Consider the following 24,680-nt stretch of genomic DNA (forward strand, 5'->3'; position numbering starts at 1 on the left):
TCCATTAGGCGGCGCTGTTTTCCGTTGTCTGCACGGTGTCTATAACATTCATTGTTTTCGCCGAGGAATACAAACGACTGTGCGGTACACGGGCTAAACAGAGAAATATGACACTATAATAACGATGATTGGTGTACACTGATTGTTTCGAGAATAAGTCGGAATGAGAATTATTTTACAAAAGCAATATAACACTCTTAATTGTCGTGAACAACTCTGTCTATTGTTTGAACGTGGTCACCGCCGTCGGAGAACAATCAACGAAGGACCCATTCGTCGTGCCTCTTAACGAACAACGATGGTTCATCGGGAAACCGCCGACGGCGGAGATCAGGAATATTCGTTCGAGCTCCGGTGTTTCGGAAAACGGTCGACAGATGGCGTTGGCGAGCGCAATCGTTGGCCAACTTGGTCGTGACGCGGGCGAACGGCCCGGAATTTCGGGCGTGCTGTGACCACAAATTTTCGCGGTCGACCGTCGCACCCGTTGACCAGTGTAGTAAAAAGTTTGCACCGCGCGCGCGCAGACCCCAACAACGACTTGTTAACCGGCAGAACGGTGTTGCGTGAACACCAGCCGACTGCACGGCGTCGTGACCGCGCCGATTGTATATATGGAACCGAACACCGGACACTCGACAACTCCGATTCCCTTTCAAATCGAAAAAATCTTTCGCCTTTTACTAAAGATTTCCGTGGAGGGGAGCACTTAAAGGAGTCTAGAAATTTAATTTTTTCAATTGCCTGACCTCTCTGGTCGGGCTTCTAATACGTCATTGAGATTTAGACTTTTAATTATGCGGAGTACGTCGTAATACCTTATTACACTATATAATATTATAATAATGGCGTGTTTGATAAGGATTCTTAGATGATATCATCGATTATGATTTATAATATGGTATTATATTATACTAGTTTTTTTATATTGTATTTCCATTGTCCTTCAAATTCTATTGCAATTATTTTGTTTTCTTCTTAATTTTTTAAGAAAAACTTCTTTCTTGAGGTGTGGGTGAAAAAAAATCGGAACGAAAAATTAAACAGACACGTTTGTTTATTTATTTATACATGTCCATAGCAACCATTAATAAGCAATTGATTTTTCTCACTCTCTTCCTAATTCACTTATAATTTCACGGGCCCAATTACTTATGAAAGAAGTCTTACTTCCCCAGAGTGTAATGGCGAGCTCACACAGTCTCTCATTTTTTTATTACCTATTCTACTTTCTACGTAATCGGGGAATCAATTTCTGATGGATCGCGGGCAACGCACGTCACAACTCACAATGTGGCGTACACTAGAATAGGCACTATAAACAATAAAATAAGACATAATTACATAAATGTCTATAATATATTATTATAATGTCGCTGCGTTAATTATTTAAATTACTATATTATTTGTAGGGGTGTGTGTAAAATATCACTGTAAAGTTTGTACGCTATGAAACGGCGAGAAAACTAAAATCAGCGTCCGTCCTTAAAATGTGTTCCAATTTAGCACTGTTTAGCAACAATTCGAGCACTGCCTACAACACTCATACGACATTCAGTCTATACCCATGCTATTATAATATACGGCAATACATGATGCCTACCACTTACCAGCCACACATTTCTATGTTATAATATTATTGTACTATATTTCTATATAGTGTAGTACAAAAGTCTGTACAGACCAGCATAATATTATATTGAAGAACCATCAAAATATCATCAAGTTTAGATAATACAGTAGACGCCGCTTATAAAAATTTAAAATAAAAAATAATAATTTTTTATTAATGTATACCTAATTTGTATAATATTTTTATATGTAACTATAATTTTAGTTTTTTTTCTTATCAGGATTATTAAATGTATTCAATAATAAGTATGTAATATGTAATATGTGTTAAAGTATTAAAATTGAAGCGAAATATGTAGTAAAATACTATTTATAAATACGTAATTAATTTTTTGTTACCACTTTGTCTATAAGATTCATTCGGATATAAGACTCACTTTGTGCTGGTCCCAAAATGAGTCTTATAAGCGGCGTCTACTGTATTATAATATTGCCCTCTGATATTGTTATAATAGTTGCCTATTTTACTCTTTAAAGGAGCTCAAATCACATGAATAATTAGTTTTTTTTAATTTGAAATAATGTTCAATTAAGAATGGTGGTATAGCCGTATAATAGTTTAACGTTTCTACTCACATTATTTAATGAGTTTTGAGGAATTGGTAAAAGACGTGTAACTTCATTGGGCCTGACTCGCGGTGATTGCCTATCTTATACTGAGTTAAACGTGTAAATGTTACAAGTTCCACACCAGTGGCTTAAATTGGGTGATGCAAATGTAGCAAGTTTATATTTATGCACCACAAGAAAATCATAAAAAATTGTACAGGTACATGTAGTTTCTATTTTCAAAAGTATATATTTATTTATTAATCAAGTATCTATAAAAATATAATTGGCGTCTGAAATATTAGAATAAAATCATAAAAATTTGTAAACTATTTTGAGATAAAAATTCACATAACATTTTCTATTTACATCTAAGATTTGTACATTTAACACAAGATTCCTCATAAGTTTTCCCACCTTTAACGAAAAAAAAGTTCACTGGTAAGTCAAACAAATTTTTTACGAGCGTTTGAAGTTTAAACTTTTTTGATATTGGATTTTCATCCGTATATTAAAATTATTCTAATAAATTATTAGTTCTCATCGAACGATTATCTTATTTTGTTGCTATTCAAAAACAAATAACTGTAAATACTTGTCAAAATATATTTTATCTCATAGATACTTGAAATTTTCACTAAATGTTATTTTTTTCATTTCCTATAATTCATATTTTTTATGGTTGACCGGCCCAGATGGACTTCTTTGCCTTGCCATCCGAGCCAGTCCACCCCTGGGTTTGGCTGATGAAATACAAGGCTGCAACTTATATTATAAATCTGTAATAGTTTGGAAGGTATATTATGATCTATTTTCATTTATTTTTATATTACTATCTATGGTAGTTTACTCAATTCTAATTATAATAATAAGAAATTAATTTCCTATTCAAAATTAAATCAGCATTCACAAACACTAGTATTTAAATACCTATACTATCACTCAAGCCTGGGCAAGTTAATGATAATTTTATAATTGAGTAAAGTTAAGTTAATAGTAAATATTTTAAGAAGTTTACAGTTGATTGTTATCCTATTTTTTTTTTTTAATTCTGTTTATTTATTATTTTTTTTTTTATATGTAATTAGCCAATAATATGGTTTAAAATGTTCATGCTATATGCATCATCAATAATAATTGTATTATATTTATTATTTAATTATTTATAATTAATTTAACTAGAATTTGATTAAAAATAACTCTTTATGTAGGTATTTATTAAGTTTATATCTACACAAATCAGTTAGGTTTAAAATTAAGTTAGTAAAAACTTTTAAATTAACTTTAATCTTTTATGACTCATTCATGCCCAGGCTTGCCATCACTATGCCTACAACTAAAAAATCATAATATTTTCCTTGGCAGATACCTTATTATTTTGTTTAGTATTTCATAATAAAAATATTGAAGATTTTCATACAATTATAGCAAAGATGATTTACCTATATTAATTAACTAAACATTACACCAATGAATACAATTTCTACATTTTTCCTTTCCAAAAACTTGTTTGAAAAATAACAATACTTTCTTATATTTTGTTTACTTATTAATTATTAGGTACAATTAGCCATTAGGACACTATAGGTAAACAATTTACAAAGAAATTTAAAGTATTGGTGATTACTAGAGACTGGATTTATATGCGCTTAAAATCTTGAAAATAATCTTGCTTCTATGCTCTATAATTTCATCAAAATAATTTGTTATATGCTAAAATATTCTTTCATGAAAAAAATATTCTTTTTAATAAAAATGTAAACACTGAAAAAATAAATAAAAATAAACAGATATATTTATTCTATAATATGGTGATATACTGCCATACTGGTGTACCTATATTTAACTGTTGTAACACAAACTTATGAATTCAAAAAATAATAATACTAAAATAAAAAATAAAAATAATTGCATATAGTTCATTAACAGAATAATATTATGTATTTAAACTCAAACTTAAAAAATTCAGACTTACGAATTCAAAAAATAATAATATTATGTATTAAAATAACTCAAACTTAAATAATTCAGCCTTATGAAAAAATAATAATAATAAAAATAAAAGAAATTTTTATTATCTATTAGATTTTTATAAAATATTCAAAATTGAACCCTTATTGGTAATATATTCCTAAAACATGTTTTTTACACAAAATATTCTTTTTTAGGCTGGTTGCACACTGAAGAAACTAGTTTTATGGAACTAATTTCATGAAATATGAAACTTTAATTTCATGAAACCGTTCAATTAAAAATCAAATAGATACGCACACTGAGTTTCATTAAACAAAAATTTTTCATAGTTGCGTAACCACGGTTTCATGAAACTTGTAATTTTGGTTTTAATGCGCTAAACAATTTTGTATATCAGTTCATAGGTATCTAAATGAATCGTCGAGAAACCTTATCCAATTGGAGCTGCATACTCTCAGTAAAGATATGTATAAACATGTAAATCCAGTCTCTAGTGATTACCAAAATTAAAATATTTCTTTGCAGCACCAGAAATTGAGGCCAATTTACGCCATTGCTTCACACAATAATTTACCTACCTTTAAAGTATATTTTCTATTTTTTGTTGCACGTACCTATGTGGTGTGTTGTTATTTACTGGAAACGTTAGTGATACAAGAATTGTTCTTAAGTGTTTAGTTTTTTTTTTTAAATTATTAAAATGTTTATACAAATAAATCGACGTGCTGTAACTGCAATAAAATTATGTACCTACGTAACGATAATATCTCTTTTGGTATTTTTAATAATAACAAATTACAAAATTATATTATAAGTTATATTGAAATTCTGATATCTACTTTAATCGTCTTAAACATGAAAAATGTGGGCAAGTGGATGTCGCTCTGCTACAGTAGGTGGGCAAGTGGGTCACTGCAGTATAATAGATGTTATTAAAGAATTCAATGATATAATATTATAATTGTATAAGAAAAACGATTCTGAACGGAGACGGTATGTCAGTCTAGGTATAAGACATATTATATGCTTATCCATGGTATTAAAAAAAATTGAACTTCAATAGGTATCTATAATAAATTCCAAATTAATCAAATCACAATATCCATTACTATGGAATACTTATAGCCCGTTATACATTAATAAGAAACCGTGATACTATCACAGATATATAATAGTATACTTCAGAAGTTTCAAGTAGGTACCTATGAATAATGTTATACAATCACAACAAAATACTAAAATAGTTATTCTAGGTTTTTTAATATGTAACTTCATCCAAATTTGAAATTATAATGACTATAAAAATAAACTGTCTTTATGTATTTTTTAGATTTTTTGGTAACAGAATTAACTACTTACGTGAAATCTTGTTTTAAATTTTCAATCCTTAGCTATAAAAGTTCAACATTTTATAAATTTTTAACTAGAAAATAATTATTTAATTTTAAATTTTTATAAATTTTGTCAAAATTTTATCTTTAAATACTTATAAAAAAAATTATTCAAATGCTATTGTAACAATATATCAGGAGCCTTACATTACTTTTCAAGTTTTTTTACCCGACAAATAAAACTTTATTGATATTCATAGAAAAAATAAAAATTGAAATATGAAATTGTCCGTAAACAGCTCAAAACAAGTCAAACTATTTTAAAAATTTTATCAAGTATAAGAATTGATAAAATAAATGTTCAGTGAAATGTTCATGTATCTACAGTTATTCATTTTTGAATTACAACAAAATAACAAAACTGCTACATGAGAAATCGAGTGAATATCCAATATTGTAAAAATATGAATTTCAAACGCTCATAAAAATTTGATTTGACTTTTTTAAAGACTTTTTTTTTGATAAAGGTAGATAATCTTATAAATTCTTAACTCAAAATAATTTGCTAATTTCGTGATTTTTTCATAGTTTGTCATTTTTTGAACTTTAAATGTTTATAAAAAAAACCGTGACTAAGGATTTTCAATATTTTTCAAAAGTCATTGTAACAATATAGTAGGAGCCTTGTATTAAATTTTCAAGTATTTTTACTCAACAAATAAAGTTTTATTGAAAAACTAATAAAACTAATAAAATTGTGATATGAAAATGTCCCTAAACAGTTCAAAACAAATCAAAATATTTTGAAAATTTTATCGTGTATAAAAAATGCAAATATAAACAACCAGTGAAAATGTCATGTATTCTACAGTCATTTGTTTTAAAGTTACACTAAAAACCGAATTCGATTTTGCGTTAAAATTCCCGTTTATCCTTAATTTGTCTTTTGTTTTTCACGGCGCTTTTGAAAATAACTGGGAATTTTAAATTTTGACCTCCCTAATGCACCAACAATATTCACTTTCCCATCGAACAAGATACTTAAGTTGAAAATCGAATCATTATTTCGACTACTTATCGTGTACAATGACACAAAAAAAATTTAAAAAAAAAAAATACACATCATTTAGAAAAAAAACCATACATTTATCGTTCCACTAGGAATCCAAAAAATAAAGTGGGCAAGTGGGTGTCGCTCTGCTGTACAGTAGGTTACTGTAAAAAATTCCCTTTTTTTTCTTAATTTTTCTTTTGTTTTTCACGGCGCTTTTGAAAACTACTTGGAGACATTTGACCCCCCCCCCACAAAGTACCAACTAGATTCACTTCCTATCAATAAATATAATGTTGAAGAAAATCTAAAAACAAGCACAAAAATTAAAAAAAAAAAAAACACATCATTGTAAAATCAATACATTCATTGCTCCGCTGAGAATCTAAAAATCACAATTTCTACAAAAATATAACGTTTAGGCTGGTAAATCATTGAGTGAAACGAGCAACTTTTATACGCGTAAAGGGAGTAAAATTGTCTCACGAAAAACAATACAGTATGAAATACGTACGGCATAGCAAATTTTCGTTCACCAGTTTCAATAGTGTGATGTTAGTTTTGATATTCGAGTAGGTAAATTAACTTATTATAAAATATAAAGCATTAAGATTATTATCTAGGGCATGACGTTTATTGATATAATTGTTTTTAAGTAAGTTATGATCTTTTTGAAACTGTACATTTTAAAATTATATATTACATTATATATTTTACGTCCATAAATTGATTTTGAATATTTTACACACAGACACACTATTGATAATACTACGTACGCAAAGATGAGCAGTGACCGCAAGGTACGAATAATGTATTGCCTAAATAGAACTCCTAAAAAATGATACGTTTGCAGGGGCTTTAACTAAAAATAATAAAAAACGCTTTTTAATTCGACTTTCCAAATATATATTCTGTCATAACCATAATAAATATAACCAAATAAACAGTCTAATGAAACATTTCAATTTAAAAGTACTGAAGTCAAAAAAAAATAAAAAAAATAGTTAGAAAACAAGCCACAAAAGTATAAAAATAATACGCTATAATATAATATGGGTTTCTACTTAAAAAAATAAATCTTACACATTTTTAGAATCTTATGAATTTTATATTTTTTGATAATATGAAAATTAAAATAAAACAAAATAATTTTTGTAGGATAATGAGAATCGCTTTCTAGGGTCTACTGGATAATGCTGAATGGTTCTAAAATATATTATACGGTAATTTACTAATTAATAGGGCAGATGACTTTTAATACTTATAAACCTGAAAATATGTATGCACTTATGCACTAAAAAGACAACAAATATGCTCCAAAATTAATGTATAATATGACTTTTGATACTTAAATTTTACAATATGAAAACAAATATTACATAAAAAGATAGTTTAATTATTTACTTTATAAAAACTTGAATATTTACCAATTAGCAATTAACACTACCTGTTACATGTGTTGTTGTTTAGATAATCGACGGATATGCAGCAATTAGTGTACCTATAGTACTATTTTTAAATATTCAATTTTCCAAATGTATACACAATAATATGCACTTAGTTTGTCAACGACCAACATTTTATTCTTACAATTTTTCAAAATATTTTCTTATTTGTCCAAGCTGACCTTATTGAATCGAAAACAGGCAAAGTATGTCCTTATTTTTTCTGATTTGCTCAAATATGCATTTATATGCAAAAACGACAAAATATGCAAAATAAAATTTTCAGTGTAACTTATTAGTAGTATGGAACATATTTATACATCACTCACATTGTTCTGCAATATTTCTAGACAAATATGAAAAGACTAGAATTCCTCAGACCTACTAATTAGATAAGAGAAGACTAGTAATATTTTTTTTATTCGAGCTTAGCTTACACTTCAATAATATTTACCTGAAAAATGCAGGGCCTAGTTTTTAATAGACATTTTGAATATTTTTTTTCATGTCGTGTTTATAATTGCCTTTAATTAATATTATCAAGTAAGCAATCTACAAAAATCAATAATTCAATTAGAATCTTTAATGATTTTATCATCACTTGTTATATAAATCATTTTAAGCCAATGACTAAATAATTATTGTTAATGAGTTCAACATGAATTCAACCAAATCACTGTCTAGATATTGACGAGCCGGACCTCTATGTTTCATTTTGCACCATTTAGAGGACAACTTTTCAATAATTGAATTGATTATTTTTTACCAAACAGTTATGGTAGTTGCGATAACCGATAAGTACCAAAAACTATTTGTAATTAACTTGAAGTCGTGCTAACACAAGATTGGTTAAGTTGCCACCATCATTCCATTAACTGTTTAAAGTACACTTGTTTCTCAGCCGACCTACAGAATAAACATAAACAATATTTTCGGTACAGTTTGCCAGTTCATGTTGGAAACCATTAATTTATTATATCTGTGTATTATATCCCGTTTTCACAGTTAATCTGAACAAATAGACATAACTTGTTTAATATTTGTAATGTTCACTAGTGTATTGATACAATGTACCTACCTGTAGTGTAAAGTACTAAACTTGTACAGCAAAATACAAATATAGGTACTAGGTAAACTTTTATTAGATAACCATGAATTCTACATATATTAAGGTAACCAAGTAACTATCATACTTCATAGGTCTTAAACATAGGTTAAGGTAATATTATTAAGCATTGTGAATATTGTAAAGCGTTCATTAAACTAAACTAAAATATGGTATTTTAGGTTGACCTTACCAAATTATAAAATATTACATAATATGTGGTCGAAAGTTTACTTAAAAGTATCATTAGTTATATCGTATATGTAACACATATACTTCTCAAGCAAGCCTAAAGACATAATATATAATTACGATACATCTAATTTTGCAAGACTTAAATTTCAAAACTATGCACTAATACGACTACAAAACTTTCAAGAGCATATTTTAGATCTACTTATTTCTGAGAAAGAAAACAAAGACATTACTGTACACACAATTTTAAATTCTATGGTAATTACAAAATCAGTGTCATTTTTTTGGTAAAACAAATTGTATAATTATGATGTTCAATTTCAAACGATTATAACTTAAGTGTAAATTGAAAAGAAACACAATTCTTTGGTTTAGATTCTTACGTTTATTCAAATATTTGCACATGAAACCTAAAAATATATCTTAAAAATTATTTTAAGAATATTCAGAATAAATAAATTACAACATGTAACAAAAACAGAGATTGTTCATTTTAAAATGGCAAACAAATCAACAATTAGTAAGTCGGCCATTGTTGTTTTAATTAATTAACCGTCTCGCTATTTGTTCAAATAGATGAAAATGTATTTTTACTGTTTCATAAAATGAAATTCCTTATACGTTTGGAATTAACACTATTAGGCATAATTAATTATACATTTTAATAGTTTATCAAAATATGTTTTTGGGTTTGATGTCAGCAGTTTTCTTTTTGAAATGCGAGACTGATATTATTGCAAATTTCTTACAATATTTTACTCAATACAAAGTTTAAAATAAACAAACTGCTTAGATCCTTGTTAAATATTTTATACTTTGATTCAATTCTGGTATATCTTGATTTACTTAATTCAATCTCAGTTTAGTTTTTAAAAGCTAATTCCAATACAGTTTTTGTTTGTTGATTTATAATATTAAAAAATATAAACAAATGAGTTCAATTTAAAATGTATATGCACTCATTTATTAAAAACACAATTTTAACAGTTGAAAGAAAAATAAGATTATTTTTACTTTAAAATTCGGATTTTAACAGTTAAGTCATCATAACTATGAAATAATGTTTTTTAACAAGGCTTAATGGTTAAAATTTGAAAAATGGTAGTTTGGAAACAAATAACTTAAAATAAACACGTTGCATGAAACCTCAAATTTTTAAAACAATAATAACTATTTGTTCATAATAATAAAATAAATTAAGAAAATGTAACAATTACATATTATGATACGTTTGTCAATATTTATTTTATCAGTTCAAAAGGTACAAAACCGTCCACTTATAATAGAATGGAATGTATAAAGTTATATTAAAATTTAAAGCCATTGATGGTCTATTACAGGTATGGTGAACTGATCACCAAAGACTATCAAATTATAATTTGTATTTTACAGAAAAAAGTTTAATTGATAAACAAATAATATGGCAACAGAATCAATTTTTAAAAGTGTTGACAGAATATGTGGCATGTGAAATTAATAAAAACCAACAATTTATCTCTAGGCTGACAAAAAATTATGGCAATAATAGTTCCGAATAACATTTGTAGTATTCAGCATCATTTAAAATGTACTTAAAGCAATATTTAAATTTGTGTATGTTAACGTGATTTGAGTGTGTAACATATTTATTTGAAACGGGTGAGCAAGAAATATTAAATTTTTACTGACACAAACCTAAAACGTCAATTACATTATTTATGTTTATACAGAGGTATTGGGACTTGGTTTGCCTTCCCTGGTTCACTAGAAGCAGTAGGAAAATATTATGTTTTTTTGTTTACTAACGATATAATCACTAAAGCATTTAATAAAACAAATATGGTAAATATTATACTTATTAAAAAAAAAAAAAAAAAATTAAACAGGATATTACTTGATTAAAGAAGAAACCATTTTTTGAGTAATTAAATGTTTGGAAATACTTATGCAGGGTATGGGTTATCAAACAATAAATAGTTATCAATAATTTGTAATAATTCAGCAGGCTGAGGAATCCTTCCAGTTTCCAATTTCGACCAAACGGGAATATCTGTAAATTAATAAATCATTAACATAATATAATATTTCAGGAGGACAATATGTTTTACATGCTTACCATTCAAATACAACTCAAATGCACCAGTTGAAATAAGCATTCCTTCAAACATATTTGAACCAAAAAATACCACAAGACAAGCATAGATTTTATTAGATGTACACCAGATCCACCAGTTTGGTTGCTGTTTGCCAATATATTCAAATAAGTTGATTCCAGATCCAATGGCAATAATAATCACCATTTTTGCTAGGCTCTAAAATAAAATAATAATTTTTTAATGAAAATTATTTTTGTTTAATAATTTATTGCAAATAAGTTTGGAAAAACTGCGCACTTGGAACCGTAGGGCCGCTGCGATTGGGCAGAAGATGGCAGCGTGCCAACGATAGTCAACGAGACTGTACATGCGCGAACCGCGACGAGTTTTCGTCAGGATTTTTTCCAAACTTATTTGGAATAGAGTTTATTAGAATATTATAAAGATCTACATACCAATACTTTAGCTGCTAGTAAATGTGCCATAGAAGGGTCATAATTTGCTCCATCAATGTGAAGATTAGGGTATTTTTCACTAAGAATACTTGAGTATTGATCATATGCTTTTTGATATCCGCAAGAGTAACTAACAAAAAATAAAAATAATAATATATAATACAATAAGATGCTAAAAGAATAAAGATACAAAAATATATTGTTGATGCTTTTAAACGCCTTCATAGAAAGTTGGAGTTTGAAAAAACTGCAATAAATTAAAAATCAATATTTACTGAACATAATGATGTAATAATGAAACAGTTTTGCAAAGGTGTATCAATGAAATTCAATGTAGAAAAACAAAAACACCTAATGAATAAAAGTGTGGAAAACCATAGGAAGTATCAACTTTTCAATTGTACATTAATTAAATACCCATTATGTATTTTATTTCAAGAGATAAACATTACAAGATAAACGAACGCTCACGAAATAATGCCGGTTTTCCTATACTATGTTGTTTTATTTAAACTCATCTAAGTATGTTTCCAATCGACATCTCAAGCTTAGCATATAGGTACTACGCTGTTAAATAATGTTACGAGTGTAAGCGTGCACAGCATCCTGCGCAGTGCTCACACCATGGTTAGGTTAGACATTAACGAGAGATGAAATGCAAAAGGGGACCCTAATCCAAGATAAAATAATGAAAAAAACACTATTCAAGGACAAGGGAAAATCATTCGGCTCGAGCATACGGTAAACGCCGAACGGCGTTGTCCACACTCACCAGTACAGGAACTTGAGCGTCTGTTGGCCTTCGACCGGTCCTTTGCCTCCGAGGTGAACGCTCTTGGACGGATTTCCGGCGCCACCGCCACCGTCAGACGACACGAACGTCGAACCGAACAGCGCGAAACAACAGACGGTTACCGCGAACGCGGTACTGAAAGCGGCCATGGTGGTCGGCTGGAACACGGGACGGACAGTGGGACCACGGGACGTCGACTTGCCAACAAGTAATAACGGGACAGGCTGCCGAGCGCGGAGGGGTATCGCCACTCCCGCGAGGTGGACGACTGAGAATGGGCGAGCGCGCGCGCGCCAGTCGGTTCGACGTTTTCCGCGAGTCTGATCTGAGACGCCGCGAGTGTTGTTACAATTCGCGTACCGTTCGACGGGATCCCGGGAATGGAAGGTGCACTGTCCCTGTTACGTGACGAGATTAAATTATTGAACGAACCGATTTGGGACGGGCTATAGCGTCGAGTCGGGGTCTACGAGCGACGGGTATTACAACAGTTGTAGAACACTGCTATTGAGTATTATGCAATAGCCAATATTAAATTAATATATTGAATAATAATAATAATAATAATAAATAATCTTTCCGAACAACTTTATCGTGTGTCGGCGGCGACTTTGTGATACCGACCGGATGGGTACGGATGGTACCGACGCTTCGCCCAATGAAAGTGCGTCGTCATGCTACATAGATAATACCATAGATATATAAAACTTATATATCTATGGATAATACATAATACCTTGTACCCGGTATATTGCCTACCAGGTTACTATACCTGTAAATTATCGGTATTTTATCATATTATGGTAGTCGAGGTGGATCATCGAGATAGATAAGTGATAACACTGTTGTTTACATAGATGACTATTATCTACGGTTGGATATCTATATTATGTAAACCGAATATGTCTTCGTCGTCAATCTCGTAGTATTACCACAGAATAGATGGAAACTATTTCATCTATTCTGTGGTATTACACTATTACGAATAATATTGTACGATAATATCAAAGTATTTTACCGAACGATCGAAGTATCGAATTGTTATCAATTACTAGGAACATTTACGACTAACGACTAACCATAAGTTAACAACATTGTTGTCATGCAAGTACCAAAATAAATATGAAGTTAGAATTATAAACGGTTGAATTGTTTTTCATTCTGTCAACCAGTTCACTCGGTTTGATTCGTCTTACTTCACAAACAAAGTTTTGATCTCAGTAGGTATTATAATTTTAGGGATGTACATACAATTTACGGGATAGGTCCAACCATAGACCTATAACCAATAGACAGCCCATTCGACTCCGCCATGCCCTCAATGCACAGGAATCATATAAGAGAAAGAACGTAAAGGGGGTAATCAATAATCATACTAGAAATTCACTAGAATAAACCGGTGTGGGATAATTTTAAACCAATTTAGTCTAGCGAATTTCTAGATAGACGTATGAAACTAATACTGTATTTCCCCCACGTTCTCTTTTACTCTATATCATACCCCTGACCCCTCTCTCTAAGCGCTGTCTATTAGTTTATAGGTCTATGGGTCCAACATGTGATCTAATCATAGACTTACACACAAGAATTTTCTTGTATATAAGTATCAATCTACAATATGTTAACATGTACCATCTAAAAGTTTAGATTAATTAGATTTTTAGGTAGTCATATAATAATATAATAATAATAATAATCTCATGAGTATGAATTTCAAATCTTATTTCATAACTTTTTGACTAAAGTAGTTGGTTTAAGAGTGTTAGCTCAACATTTAGGTTTATCATGCAATTTTTTTCTGTAAACCCGATGAAAAATTGATGTACCATTAACTTTAATATAGTTTTTGGTCTTGACATTTTTATACAATGATTCTAGTTTTGAGTATAAACACCAATATGAAATAAAGACCACTATTCACAAAGATGAATAGTTTATATCAAAAATATATAATCTAACAAGTATACCTTGTATACAATAAACAGTAAACACAAATAAATAAAGATAAAAAATCAATATTACCTTATTATTTTTAATATTATGTAAAATTACATATTGATAATAATTTCGTATATAGTTTCTACAATGCAGAACTTAGTACTGAAATATTTACCAGTAAAAACGGCTTTGTTTAAATTTTAAGGTATGTACTTTTTCAAATATGAACAGGTACAACAAATTAAATGTTTGAGAAAATACAAATAACTCTTCTTTAACACATTACATATGAAAAATATATTTCATTTACATTAAACTTAAATTGAATATTTAAAATACAGATAATTTATGAAATTAAAATTGTTTTTTCCCATGTTTTTTCAAAACCTTTGGTGAATGGAATGACTAAACTTTGTAAATCTGTTATTATAGAACTCTCCCAATTGCCATAGGTAGCTTGATGTGTCCAATTCATGGAACCTTGAATTAACCATTTAGAGTCAATAATAGCAAACTTATGATGCATATAACTAGATTTAAAGTCTTCTTGGTATTTTAGTTTAATACCAATGTTCTTAAGGTTTTGAATTTCTTTCGATTCAAATAAAATACAATTACAAACTACAACCCTGACCAATACTCCTCGTTTATGGGCAGCAATAATCTCATTTGCAATGGGCTTATTAGATATGGCAAACATACAAATATCCATTGTTTTTCTTGCGCTTTTTAAACACAAAAGAATTTCTTTAGTTTTAGAGCTTGAACAATTCGGAGATAAACATTCTACAGTAAATGACTGTAGACAGTTGCAAGTTGTTTTGTCAATAGGTTCATATAACAGCACTTTGGTACAGTTCTTAGTTCTTCTCTTTCCGTACTTTAGCCATATTAATGTTAATGAAGAACTAATACATGATACACATATCCAGTTGATCAATGTATTTGAGATAACACTAAAAAAAAAGAAATAAAAACAAAATTAAATAAATACTTATAGTAATAATGTTCCAATCACAGATTAATAAATTAATAACTCTATCTCATAATATAAGATTAACCTCAGAGGGCGACTGATTTTTATCTTACAAACAGTCCATACATAATTTTTTTGTAAATTTTTGTCATTACCTTTCATTTCTGAAAATTGGTCATAACCAAAAAATCACTCTACCGTGTAAATCATAACAAAATTCAAGCTAGGAAGGCAGCTATTGGAATTCTAAGTGAAGCTCCCCATTGCACAGCACTCGATTCACGTGAGCCACATACATTGCCGCCACCATGCACAAAAGCTAGCCCATTTCAGATTACTCTTATATATTTATATGGCACAGAGTTGAGAGTATAGAAATGTGTATAGTATAGAAATCTGTGATTTCAATATAGTTAAGAACAATAAAGTTGTATATTATTGTGTTTCAAATTGGCCATAGATCGATTAAGATCTTTATGGGTGTGCCATAGACATATAAATAAGTTATGTGTTTATATTTTATAAGAATATGGTATGGAAAACTATAAATTACCTTGGATTGTATTATACAATATATAGAGCTATAAGAAATAAAACGTGTCACCGACATAATATAAAGAGGGAATTTCGCTTTTGCGGCTATGCGAAGTACTGTTATCACTTATCACAGCCTACCTAATAAAATAAACATCCAATATTGGCTTTTTACAATTTTTAATTTATTACATTTTAATTAAATTTATAATATTATAATATTTATTTTCTTTCTTATTTAAATTATAATACAAATATCTAAAAATGCATGTTTATTATGTCTGAATTTCATGAAAAAAATCCAGAATTATTGTTGCATTTTAATACTATTTTCAAACTTGACAAATTATTAAATACACATATTGTTTAAATTTAGATTTAGATTTCCTTAGAATCCAGACATACGTTAAGAATGGCTCAACCAATGTGGTTTAAGTGAAGACGATGTTGTATTCAATAGAAAAATATATTCCTTACATTTTAAGCCTGTTACAAGTCCGCTGATGATTCAAACAGGAATTATAACAAGGAAAATATTAAAACCTGGTTCTAATCCAACAATTTTAAAAAAAGGACATATAGTAGAAACTCGATTAACCGTCAGTTTCTGTTATCCGTCATCGGTCACCGACAAAAAAAAAGTTATCAAAATGCATTGATTGGTTTGAGGTACAAGAGGAGGCAAATGTAACGCAGGTCTTACTTCTTCGTAAAATACGAAACATGGCCGCTCAAAAAGCTCGTGACTCAAAAAAACAGAAGAAGATACGGATTACCTATTGTGTTTAATATTTTTTAAAATAGTATTCTTTATGTTATTACATATTGTATATTATTGGTATTTATTATTTATTATTATTTTATTATTATGTATTAAATTTATTATTTTTGTCTGAAAATTACGTTGTAAAATACATACATATATACTTTCATTGAAAAATTGTTTTGTATTATTGTATTTCTGTTAACCATCTTTTCTATTAACCGTCATTGTCTCGGTCCCGACATTGACGGTTAATCAAGTTTCTACTGTACTATATTATTGAATGACCCAAAAAGTACTCAATAAATCACTATTTATATTTTAATATATGATTTAGTAATACATTTTTTTTTTTTACATTAGGTGCAACTGGTGTAACTACAGAATTACCAAGTCTAACTGCATCTGCCACAACTACAACGCAAATACCGTAACCATAATTAAGTAAAACAACTTTTTTTTATATATAATTAGTAATAATTTGCTGAAGTATTAATACTTTTTAATTTTTAGAAGGTATTAAACAAAAATTATTCGATAGTGTAGATTGTGGTAATCAGTCTGTGAACATGCTACCTGAGGTGCTACCTATGTTTGAAAGTAAATTGATTTTTAATTTGAAAATTGTGTTTATAATTCAATACAAATATTTTTACTATTTTAGTTGTACTAATTATTAATTATATAAGGACTGTAAGTTACACCTGTCATCCCATGATTTCACCACACTTAGAAATGTCAAAATTAAAAATAAATTTGAAAAGAAAAAAACTCTTAGACAACTGTAAGAAGGTTAAGGAACAGACTATCATTGATGGAAGCTCTCTTTAAACACGATGATAATATTTTAGAGCTTAATACTTATTGATGTTGATGTCTTAAAGTTGTTGGAAGAAAAATATAAAATTGATTTATAATTGAATATTTTCTAACTTAGACTGTATTGTTTCAATTGTATGTAATTATGAATTCTATTGATGTTTTGGATTTTAAGCTCATGATTATTATTTTAGTACTTAAGGTGGTTGCAGTTTATGAAATTAAAGACAAAAAAGCCAGACAAAATTGAAGGAATTTGGTTAAATGGGTTTTAATTTTGAAATCTAATTAGTGATTATGATTGATTAACAAGTTTACTAAGTTTGAATAGAGGCGATTTTTAATATTTTAAATATTGTTAGTGTCGTGATGAATAATATAATTAAAAATATCATATGTTTATTGATAGATATCACAGCTGTAAAATATAGATATTCAAAATCACCTCTATTAATAATAACCTAGTAAACTTGTTAATCAATAAAAACCAGTTCAAAAATTTAAATCCATTATACCTAATTCCTTCAGTTTTATCTAGTGAAACAGCTATTGTTTTTAAATTGAAAAAAGCTTATCTAATGTCAATGCCTGCACATACTTAAGTTAATTGATGACGAATATAAATAATGAATGTCCTATCGGGCGGTATTATGCGGACCTTCTGTAATAATTCAGGACATTTCTAGGAAATATTGACTGAAAATGATTACAGATTAGACACACTTATGTGTGCAAAACACACTTACAAGTAAATTTATGTCATCACGTTAAATTGCCTATATTAATTTCCATTATAATATAATATTAGCGGATATTTACTTATATTAGGTGATGTTATAAAGTTGTTGGAACATAAATGTAACATTGATTGCATTGACCATTAAATGTATATCAACCTATTAAGTATTTATTAATACTTTTTGAACATTAATTCTGAATCTATTAATCGAAGTATTTAATTATAACATAATTAATATTGTCAATGTTAAACCAATTTAAAAGAGCACCTCTCTATGTCAATTTTTTTCACAGCTTTATACTGATTATTAATAATGGGCATAACACATTCGGACACAAAATTAAAAGATATTTTTACATGGAAATTGGGAGAACTATTGGGAACAGACGTTTAGGTACATATTTTTTCAGACACCAAAAATGAATACAATGTTTGGATAAATCAGAATGAACTTGTGTTTTGGTACGGAGTCAAGCAGATGGCTTAACATATGGTAATTGTTCAACTCTTGATAGTGCAAATATTCTTTTTGTAGGATCGAATAAAAGAAAAAATGCAATTTGTAATTATAAAAGAGATAATGAAAAATAAATTTTATTCCACAAATTTGATCACGATTATGATAAACGTATATATAATGTTTGCCTGAATTAGATGTTTTGTGATCAATGTTGTTAAATATACTGGAGGATCTATTGTAAGAAAAATAAAAAAGAACAATAATATATGTAGTGAAACATTTCTAACTAACAAATCTATTGGTAATGACTAATGAGTCTTGCTGTAAAATTTAAAACAAGAGGGAAATTAACTAATAAATCATCTGATATACATAAAATTTATTTGGCAACAGAATACACGATAAGATAAAACCTTGAATGAAATAAGTTTATATAGCTACATATGTGTTCAAATCTAATGAAATGAGACAACAGTGGCTCTATTCATTGTGTAAGAGATCTGGTAAATTACTATATTTACAACGTGACTTAAACGGTTTAAATCCATGGATAATTGTTTTTTGACTAGTTAGTATATCAACTCAAACAAGTAAGAAAGCAAGTATCAGTGAATTTGAAACATTTTAATATCACTATATTATTATGAACACAGAAATTAAAAATAAATTAGTTTGATGTTATATAAAACAAATTAATATATGAGTGTCATAATCATAATTTAATTGTACCTACCCCATCATGAGAAACAGATCTATGTAGAACCTTTAGGAGAAGACATCACTTTTAGAACACGATCTCAGCAGACTGGTTTAGAATGTCAAAAAGAAAATCAAAGACAAAAACTGAAAAGAAAAAAAAGTAAATTAGTTAAAATTTTCTAAGACTTAAAATATAATAATAACATTGTAAGTATTTGTAATGCCCGTGAGAGTTTTGCAGCAACGCCAGTAGACAGTAAACCATAGATAATATAGGAATTCTTATTCTTATATTATTATCTATGCAGTAAACACACCACAAATCACGAATAGAATTATTGTTCTGAATTCAGTATTATAAACGACAGTTGTTAAATCGTAAATGCGTAACATTCATATTATTTATTATCTATGCCGGTCACGGAAACGGGAAGAAACGGCTGTTATCACTAGGAAAATAAAAACCACGGTTATCCGTAATAATCTAAGACCGTGGTTATCCGTGATAAAAACTAAAGAAAACAAAACCGATCGATATAAGTAGCTGTACATACGTAGACGATAGACGTACTTAAATCACGTCATTTTCATTTATCATTGGCCGCCACATTTCAACTTATTTGAATTACAATATTTTTGTTTACTAGGTGTCCCGCCCGAAGTTGTCCAGGCCAAATATTTGTATTTTTAATAAATATATTTGTACAAAATGTACATACCATATTTATTTTAATTATTATATTAACATTATGATACGTAACGAATTGCAACCATTTAGATTGACAAAAACAAAATTTCTTTTTTCGTATGCTAAAAAAAAATCATGTGCGAGCTCCCCTTTACCTATCTACAGCTTATATGAGTTGAAAAATCAAGCTGTATAAACCCTCCAATTTTCAAGTAATAATCTATGGAAATAACTTTTGTTGAAAACGGTCCAGTCATTTTTTGAGGCTATTAACTTCGCATACACCAACATTCAATTTTAGTTGTACCTATATCATGATTTCGCCCGCCAAAATTTTTTTGAAAAAAAATTACATTATATAAGTGTATCTTGGATTTGGGGTACCTACCTAGTTACCTATAGTAGGTACCTCAGTTCATAGATAAATTTGGGTAGCTTTGCAAACTAAATCGACCAAGGCGAATAATTTATTTGTGGTGGATTTGGGATAGTACTTGATATAAATCGAACGTGGTTCAAACTACCTACTCTTTAAACATTCCTGATATCTCCAATAAAAATTCGAAATTTTCACAAAATCGGTCAAGTAGTTTTTGAGAACCTATATAATAGCTACAAATATACAAATATATTCAAAGAATGTCCAGTGGTTTAGGAGGAGTTCAATGACATACAGACAAACATTTATATATATATATATATATATATATATATGTTACGGTGAAAGACGAAAATTGGTAAATGTCGTCATTAGCCAAAATGATTCAATTATGTGGGTAAATGTTGTAAAAACACATATTTTAAACTCAAATGTACATCTTTCATCGGTCATTGACGTAACTTACCAAAACTTGTGGTAAATTATGATAAATCTCAAATAACACACTGATTGTTTTAATATAGACAGTGCCGCAATAACCGGGTGTGTTGCGTGTGTCAAACACACGGGCCCAGGGCCCCAACCCATAATTGGGGGCCCAAAGATAAACATTTTAAAATATTATATAGAAAGAAAAAAACAAAACCATTTTTTTATAATAATAGTTATTAATAAAGATTGGACAATAGATAGTTGTTTTGTACACAACAATACAACATTATCATACATCAACGTTTCTTTTTCAGCCTGTATAAGTTGTATAACCGAAATTAAAAATAGAAAAATAAGACTAAAAATATAGATTAAACTAAGATTTTATAAGACTTTCAAGTATAGCTTTTCTCAATATTGAAAGACAACAAACAAATGATATTAACCTAGAAAATATAATTGACAATTTTGCAAACAAAAAGGCAAGAAAAATGAATTGTTCAGTATTTATTTTTGAGTTGACTGTTAATGTATGGTACGTTCAATTTATTTATTATTTAATAATTATTTATATTTAAAATGAATAAAAAAGGCTACAAATTATTACATTTATTTATTTGTAAATACATAGGTACCTATACGTGTTTCAATTCTGTTAACCTTATTTTGTAAAAACTCAAAATTCCAAAGTATGTTTTCAAATTTGGAAAAATTAATTTTTAAATTTTCAAGAGTGAGGAGGGGGCCATTCATTTTATTTACACACGGGCCCAAATCGGTGTAGTTGCGGCACTGAATATAGATACTGTTTAATAATGATTGATGCCTCCGTTGTCACATTGCAATATTTTGTTTTTAACACAGCCATCATCCTATTTCTACCACCATGCCTTACTGGGTACTGCTAAATGTGCCGAACGAATTACTTCAAACAACTCGTTTACTGTGACATATAGTATAAAACGTCAGTCATTTTCAACTATAGGTTTAATTAATTTTACTTTTCCACCAATTGTCACAGCATCATATTTATGCATAACTCTGTTAATTGTTAGGTACCGTTTTTTTTTTGTGTTCCAATTTTTAATTACCTATTTTACTTTTTGAATCTATTATTGTTGTGTTCTTCATGACTAAAATAAAATGTAATGTCACCTGTCTTTTTACTGTTGATAATTTTTTCGATTGCTGCATTATAAATTTACTCTTCATACTTTTATATTGCTTTTAAATAAAACTACAACGCTAACTCTCACTCGTCGCATATACAATATACGCGTAAATAATAAACTAATAAACTAATATAGACCATTTCATATTATTACTTGGCTTATCGGCGTTATGGCTAGTCAGATATTGTCAAGCTTTGTCGCGTACGTAAGACCTATACACTTATTACTGATCGTTCACATCGACACAAATGTGATGATACCGTATCGGCTCCGGCCTCTGGGTAGTATCGATCAACTTAAACAAGAAAAAATTATCAGAGCAGAGTGCGTAAAAAAGTTTCACTTCAAGTTCAAACCACAATTTTTTCAAGTCAACATTATTTTTTTAAGTCAAACTAGTTATTAAAAGTCAACACTATTTTTTAAAATTCGATACAATTCTTCCCATAAATGTATTGAACATCATTCTCCAATTAAACTGGGGATTAACGTCAATAACCGGGGAATGTCTACATTTACAACATTTACCAATTTTTAGGTAAATTACGTCATTTACCGGGTAATGACGACATTTACCACGTTAACATCATTCACTGTAACACATATATATATATATATAGACATAAATTGTCATTATTTTCGGCCACCCAATTAATTTCTCCAAGGAAAATAATTATTGTACATGAAAATCTTCCCCGTGACTCGATCGATTTATTAGTGAAAACCGTATTAAAATAAGTAGAGTTCTTTTTGAGATATGCTCGTACACACAAAAAAGGGGCAGTATTTCTCTACTATATATGTCTATATTACGCATATATATAATATAAACCTTCCTCTTGAATCACTCTATCAATTAAAAACAAAGCGCATCGAAATCCATTGCGTAGTTTTAAAGATCTAAGTGAATAACCATACAGACAGACAGCCGACTTTGAATTAGAATTTATTATTTTTTTTTTTTTAATTCCTCAAAATTCCTGTTTGACTGTTTGAGCACCTCCCGGGGGTGTTTCTCTTCTATATTATGCATGTTATATGCATATAAACCTTCCTCTTGAATTACTCTATCAATTAAAATAACCGCATCAAAATCCGTTGCGTAGCTTTAAAGATCTAAGCATGTATACAGATTGAAAAAGGGACTTTGTTTTATGATGTTAAGATTAAGAAAAATATTTTATATTATATGCAATATTCAATGTAGGTACCTACCTATTACTAATAATCTTTTGATCTTCAACCTCAGTTTTTTGTTCGAAGGAAAAGGGAGTCTAGTTGGTAATGGTTGCAACAATATTGGTAAGTTTTATCGTAATTGAAGGTTTGAAATCAAAGAATATATTTCATTAATTACAAGTTATAACCTTGCGATATATTTTTCTTTTAGTCGATTATATTTTTCTGAATAAAATACAATTTTATTTAATTATGTACCTACATATATGGATCACTTAAAGTTGTGACTAATTAGTAATTAGTTAACTCTGTTGTTTGCGGTGAAAATGTGTTACTTGCACAGTTACACAGTAAGAAACATCACTTCATATAACGCCTAGCTGCACGAACCTATACGTTTCGCCATTTGATCATTTCGTCGTTTGATTTTCCAAGTTTAAAAAAGAAGTCACCTAAGAAAACATTAGTTAATGACATATTATAACATCACTTTACAAATATTCAAGTATTTTTTAACAACTAACTCAATGAAAAACATAAAAACAATGAAACCACACAATGACTTTTTATTTTAAATATAGGCTTAAAATAAAATATATTATGGCCTTTAAAACCAAAATAATTAAAATATTATGAACTAAAAATGTTGAGTAGGTTTTTGATCCCAAATGTTGTGAATTGTATTTTGTTACTTACATAATATGACAAAATTAACCACACAAAATATGTAAATACATGAAATTCCTCGCCCTACGTCCTACACACAATTTTTTAGAGTATCTATAATAATTAGTAAAATATAAAATATTTAACTAAAACCAAAAAATTATAAATTTATAAAAAATTTTCTGTATTCATAACTTATTCATCAAATAAATATAATAATAATACATATTTTAATAATTTTTTATAATAATCTAATAAGTATTTTTCATAAACCTTTTTTTTCCTATCTTGTTTCATTTTCTATCACTGAAAATTCTAATAGGCATTGGTGCAAATAGGGGGAGGACTTACGGGGAATTAGTCCCCCAAAATGTCGGTCAAGTCCCCCCAGTTCAAAATCTAGTAACAAGTACTAATTTTTATACTCTGTGACACTAAGCAATATGACCTATTGTGAGGGGGGGGGCTTGAGTCCCCCCAAAATATTTAGTCAATTTGCGCCTATGCAAGTAGGTATACGGGGCCATACTGCTGTATTATACCTGCGTATCGTCGTTAATGTAGAGAGTTTATATCATATATATGATCTAAGGTAGAGTATAGGTACGCCAAAAAAAAATATAGAAAAGTA

General features: G+C 28.9%; 2 protein-coding genes, 1 long non-coding RNA gene and 1 other non-coding gene across 5 annotated transcripts; 2 read left to right on the top strand and 2 right to left on the bottom strand.

Moving 5' to 3' along the window:
- Positions 1-639: 639 nt before the first annotated feature.
- LOC115033440 lies at positions 640-764 on the top strand. The gene has a single exon (XR_003838799.1). It is a non-coding gene; the product is annotated as a U5 spliceosomal RNA (small nuclear RNA).
- Positions 765-9,647: 8,883 nt separating this feature from the next.
- LOC100162860 (selenoprotein T-like) lies at positions 9,648-13,218 on the bottom strand. Its single transcript, NM_001205058.1, is given in 4 exon segments — positions 9,648-11,311; positions 11,378-11,573; positions 11,813-11,942; positions 12,585-13,218. Coding segments are annotated over 4 exon segments (603 nt in total). The 5' UTR covers positions 12,755-13,218; the 3' UTR covers positions 9,648-11,204.
- A 266-nt stretch (positions 13,219-13,484) lies between these two features.
- LOC107884934 lies at positions 13,485-17,738 on the top strand. Of its 2 annotated transcripts, XR_001680240.2 has the most exons (4): positions 13,485-13,825; positions 17,180-17,260; positions 17,330-17,416; positions 17,481-17,738. It is a non-coding gene; the product is annotated as an uncharacterized LOC107884934 (long non-coding RNA). The 2 variants fall into 2 exon arrangements; XR_001680239.2 differs by having other exon boundaries at positions 17,330-17,738.
- Positions 14,631-19,967, bottom strand: LOC100574569 (mitochondrial cardiolipin hydrolase). The gene is made up of 3 exons (XM_003247532.4): positions 19,738-19,967; positions 19,568-19,677; positions 14,631-15,499 (listed from the first exon to the last, which is right to left on the bottom strand). The coding sequence occupies exons 2-3, from the start codon at positions 19,573-19,575 to the stop codon at positions 14,890-14,892; spliced, it is 618 nt and encodes a 205-aa protein (XP_003247580.1). The 5' UTR covers positions 19,576-19,677; positions 19,738-19,967; the 3' UTR covers positions 14,631-14,889.
- Between the last annotated feature and the right edge of the window lie 4,713 nt (positions 19,968-24,680).

The sequence above is a fragment of the Acyrthosiphon pisum genome, chromosome X (genome assembly GCF_005508785.2).
Source record: "Acyrthosiphon pisum isolate AL4f chromosome X, pea_aphid_22Mar2018_4r6ur, whole genome shotgun sequence".
In the NCBI taxonomy this organism is placed as follows: Eukaryota; Metazoa; Arthropoda; class Insecta; order Hemiptera; family Aphididae; genus Acyrthosiphon; species Acyrthosiphon pisum.